The sequence below is a fragment of the Morone saxatilis genome, unplaced genomic scaffold (assembly GCF_004916995.1).
Source record: "Morone saxatilis isolate NCDOM2014 unplaced genomic scaffold, NCSU_SB_2.0 Contig24, whole genome shotgun sequence".
Classification (NCBI taxonomy): domain Eukaryota; kingdom Metazoa; phylum Chordata; class Actinopteri; family Moronidae; genus Morone; species Morone saxatilis.
Genome location: NW_023339807.1, coordinates 14,356,566 through 14,361,102, shown reverse-complemented (window position 1 = coordinate 14,361,102; position 4,537 = coordinate 14,356,566). Strand labels below are relative to the sequence as shown.

Below are 4,537 nucleotides of genomic sequence, written 5' to 3'. Positions count from 1 at the left end.
AAATGAGTGCACACACTCTCTCACAAGAGGCAGTCAGTAAACGTTAAGTGATGAGTTGAGGGGTGGACTGCTATGTCCAGGGAAGCTGTGAGTGCAGAACCTCGACTCCACCAGTCTCATATCCACGCCCAGAAGCAAGTCACTCTCTGTGGTTAAAATCTCTTTAAAACAACAAAATGAACGTAAAAACAAACAGCCATCGTCTCCTAGAGGGAGTTTTTCGTCGCGTCTCGCTCTGAGGAGGGTCAAACACACTCCTTCCTCTGATTTGTGGCAGAGGTAGTACCGTCCAATCCGTCCTCCTCTCTTCCCAAATCCCCTCATGGGAAGTCTTTCCTTTCCTGGTGCCCAATTTTAATAAACACCGTCTGTTCCCCTGATTGCTTACTCTGGGCCGCTGTGTGTGTGAGTGTGTGTGTTTGTGAGGAGTGTGGAGCGTGGTCAGAAGACCTCTGGTAGTGTGACGTTGCGGAGTAGCCACTGTTGGGAGCGTGTGTGTGTGCAGTCTCTGACGCTGGGGACCTGGCTGTCCTCCTCGCTGGCCTTGTCCAGACACTGGTTGCTGTTGACGTGGATCAGGGTCAGCTTCTGCACGGCAGGGAAACACACAGAGAGAGTGTGTGTGTGTGAGAGGATGCAAATCGATGTCTTTTATTGGTTCATTTAAATTCACAAGGGCACGTAAATAAATATCTATTCAAATAATATATCTGTAGACAAGGATGCTCGTATTCTCAATTTCAGAATGCTATGTTCTATGTTTATTTTTGGCTTAGTTCAGTGTGAGGCCGGCTGTGGTTGAGTTGGGTAACGTGTCAACGAATAAACCTGAAGACAATAAATAACGCACTAACTGAAATGACAGCTGGTCTTATATATGTGCTGTCATACGTGAATCAGTGATATGCTGAATTTGTTATTTTCAGTTTAAAACAAATCTAGGAATTCATTTGTGTTCCTTTTTATTTAAAGTTAAAGAACATTTGGTGAATAATCTGCATTTCATTTGTGTTTTTCCTTAATCTCTCTTCATTTTCTATTATTGGATGCATTGAGCCGTTTACAGTAAACTGTCTTGGCAACAGGAACAGTGAAACCTTTGGATGAAAAGGGATATGAAATCAAAGTAAAAAAATCAGTTCAGACCAACCATCTTCTTTTGATAAATGAGGGTATTTGTTGGTGAAAACTGAGAAAAGGTTTCTTTTTAAGCTGCTTTATTGTTTGTTTTATTGCTTTTTGTCAACTTCACTGTTTTCATTTCATCCGTCTTGTTTTATTTATTATATTTCAAATAGAAAAAAACACACGATGAACCTCGAAAATATACAACTTTCCAGGCTTTTCTGGTTTAAATGAACTCTCAATTTTCTGTACGTTTCGAGACCTGCGTGAGAACCCTCTGTGTGTTAGCTTGTGTACATTTACTCTAATAATGCATTCATTATTTCCCTGCATATACCGCTAACCCAGAATCAGAATCAGAAATACTTTAATAATCCCCGTGGGGAAATGTAACATGTACATTTTCATTATTTCTTCCACTCACCACAGGGTCGTACTCCCAGAGCTGGTTGCCTTTGAGGTGATGGCACTTGAGCATCATGACGGGTCCATTTAGTTTGGACACGTCTAGACACAGGTCGTCTGTCCTGATCTCCTTATTGGCCGTGTAGGAGAAAACCTGCACGTCACGCAAACAGGTTTCACATTTTAAAACTAATCTCTTTCATCTTTTGCACATTCTTACTTGGGCTTCTTTCTTTCATGATTGCTACGAGGGAGGACCATAATATAACTGTGGCAAACAGTGTTTCATTGTCTTGGTTCTCAGATACCTGGTTGCCTCCCATGCCATGACAGTTGAAAATGCCGACTTTTTCATTCTCCTTGCGGGCCATGTTGTCCAGGCACTGGTTGGTCTCCACGTTACGGATCTGAACAGAATTCACACGCAGAAAGCACATTAAGAAAACACCATCACCCTTTAATTGAAATAAGATTCAGATTTGTTATGTCTGCTTGGATTTCAGCAAGGCAGTGACTCGTAAGATGCATCTGTGTGTGTGTGTGTGTGTGTGTGTGTGAGAATGATCGTACCTCTCCCAGGGAGTAGTAGTGCCTCGGGATCTGGGAGTCAGGGTAGACGTTCTCCAAGTACCAACTGAAGGGTTTACATTGAAGCTTTTGTCTCAGAGCTGAACGAGACGTGATGTCACCGTAGTCCACTTTAGTCACACCTGGACACACACACACACACACATTAACATGAAGGTCAGTGTTAGTACTTTTACACCAAACAACATTCACACAGCCAAGTGTCTGTTGAAAGCGTGTTCAAGCTGCATTATTTAAAGGGTCTCGTTGGTAAAGTAGAACAAGGCCATACATTGATTTCAAGCACCCAAACTCAGAAAACTAGTATCATTGAATTGCAGAGCTCACTTATCTGATGGTCAAGTACCTAAAAAAGCCTAATGTTGAAGTGACACTATTGAATATGAGACCTCTATATGCTAGGTGGAGACTGCTCCTTTGCAGAGGTCAGCAGCTGTAGTCGGCTGAATGCATGACTGAAAAAATAAAAAAACCCCAACAACCCCTACTTTAAAATTTCAAAGCAGCCGGGCAGGGATAATCCACTTCTTCGTTGTCAGTAATGATGTACGAGTTGGCTCAATATGTCCTAAACACTCAGATAGCAGATGTGTTGGTTCACCCACGTTGGAGTACCTGCCTCCTACTCCTCCACTGATGATGAGTGTGAGGAATCTCATGCTCCATTTTTTATAGGATGTGCAGGGTCAGACTAACCATTGAGTGAGCTATAACAGCAGCTCTCCTGACTGGAAGAGCAGGGAACAGGCACTCTAATGTGTTGTACAGCCTGGCTGCAGGTCTCTGAATTGCTGTCTTGTTTTAGTGATTCCAAACCGTCTAGTGTTGTGTTTCCCCAGGTGGAAACACAGACAATCAAAGCTTTGTGGGTAAAAATGTGGATGACTTCTTCCTGTGCCTTTGCTAGATAAATAGCAACGATAGACACATGGCCACGGAAATGGCCATAAGCTGTACAGGTTGTTGTGAGTTGACTTACATGACCCCTGAACCAACCTATTTCCTCGATTGACAACGTTAGAATAACTCCGCCGAGCAACCGCTACCGTTAACGTCTTCTGTGCCAACTGAAAGTAACTTAGAAAAGGACAGACTCATCAGTTTTGACTAAAAAATATCCCTCCCAAACCAAATACGGCTGACGTGTTTGGCATATTTAGAACTGGTTTGACAATAACAGAACGTTCTACTAAACAAAAGTGAGCGAGTTTGTGAGCGAGATCAAAGTTAAGTGCTAAATATATTATAAATAAAAATATTCTCTACTTAGGGAGTTTTGGTTTACTTTTGGTTGTCTCTGCCAGCTTGTGTGAATGTGTGTGTGTGTGTGTGTGTTTGTGTGAGTCAATAGATGCTTAGTAGCGTGAAATTACTCGCCGCCCCCTGTCCCGCACTGTTGGGTCACCACTGCAATATCACACTGTCACCAGGTTAATGGATAGATCACAACTGCCACAGAGATTAACCTCCACGCATGAGCACATACATGCATACTTGCCTGGGCGCACACACGCACACACACAGTGTGTGTGTGTGTGTGTGTGTGTGTGTGGTTGGTTGTTGTGTGTGTGTGTGTGTGTGTGTGTGTTGTGTGTGTGTGGTGATGTAGTGCGTGTGCGCCGCCTCAGGGGCAAGTAATCGCCATGGTTCTCAGTGCTTCGCAGGTTCGACTGGAGGCATCGTTGAAATCTCGTCGTGGCAGTTAGTGATTCCTATCGCATACCCATAACCTGGAGTCCGTGACAGGGTGTTGTGACTATATTTGCACGCTGGTTGACACCCAACAGTGCCACAGGGATCATTAAAAGGGGCTGAGTGGTGGCGGCATTGCTACTTTCCATCGTGACCTACTAACGACATCTAGCAATGACTTCACCAACAAGACAGACAGCTACGACCATTAGACAACATCACAGATCTGCATCATCAAGCTGTCTAGGTACCACCAAATGTGAAAAACCAACAACATCCCTAAGTAGAGAAGCGTGCTGTGAACGGGTACCTCTGCGTGTGAGATAGTGCGTTGGCTCGTGTCAGCAGCTGTTAAACGCGTCTTTCGAATGCTCGCTGCACAATATGTCCGCGACTCACTGTGTGTGTTTAGATACGAAACGCGTTTGCTGTTATTTGTATAAAGCGAGTGTTAGTATGGCCCCGAAACACGTTCTGTCGTTTGTGGTAGTGAATTTTTTGAGGTGCAAGACTGATGGAGTCTTGTCCTTTTGCTAAGTTACTTTCAGTTGGGCACAGAAGAGGACGTTAACTCGCTGCGTAGGGGTGGATTGCTCGGGGGGATTGATGTCTAGACGTGTGTCAAATGCGAGGGATAGGATGATAGGTTTGGGTTGCTAGGTGCATGTCAAGTACAAACTCAGCACAACAACGCTTGTAATGCGATTTTAACAAATGGCGCATGTTC

The 4,537-nt window shown here is 43.9% G+C and overlaps 1 protein-coding gene across 2 annotated transcripts in view; it reads right to left on the bottom strand.

Moving 5' to 3' along the window:
- Positions 1-6: 6 nt before the first annotated feature.
- The window catches only part of galnt1 (UDP-N-acetyl-alpha-D-galactosamine:polypeptide N-acetylgalactosaminyltransferase 1), a 35,928-nt gene continuing 31,397 nt past the window's right edge, over positions 7-4,537 (bottom strand). For both annotated transcript variants that reach the window (XM_035672405.1, XM_035672406.1), the window contains 4 exons: positions 2,101-2,240; positions 1,839-1,937; positions 1,550-1,684; positions 7-588 (listed from right to left, as the gene is read on the bottom strand). In XM_035672405.1, the coding sequence (XP_035528298.1) occupies positions 442-588; positions 1,550-1,684; positions 1,839-1,937; positions 2,101-2,240 (521 nt within the window). In that variant the 3' untranslated portion in view covers positions 7-441. The remainder of the gene's footprint in view (positions 589-1,549; positions 1,685-1,838; positions 1,938-2,100; positions 2,241-4,537) is intronic.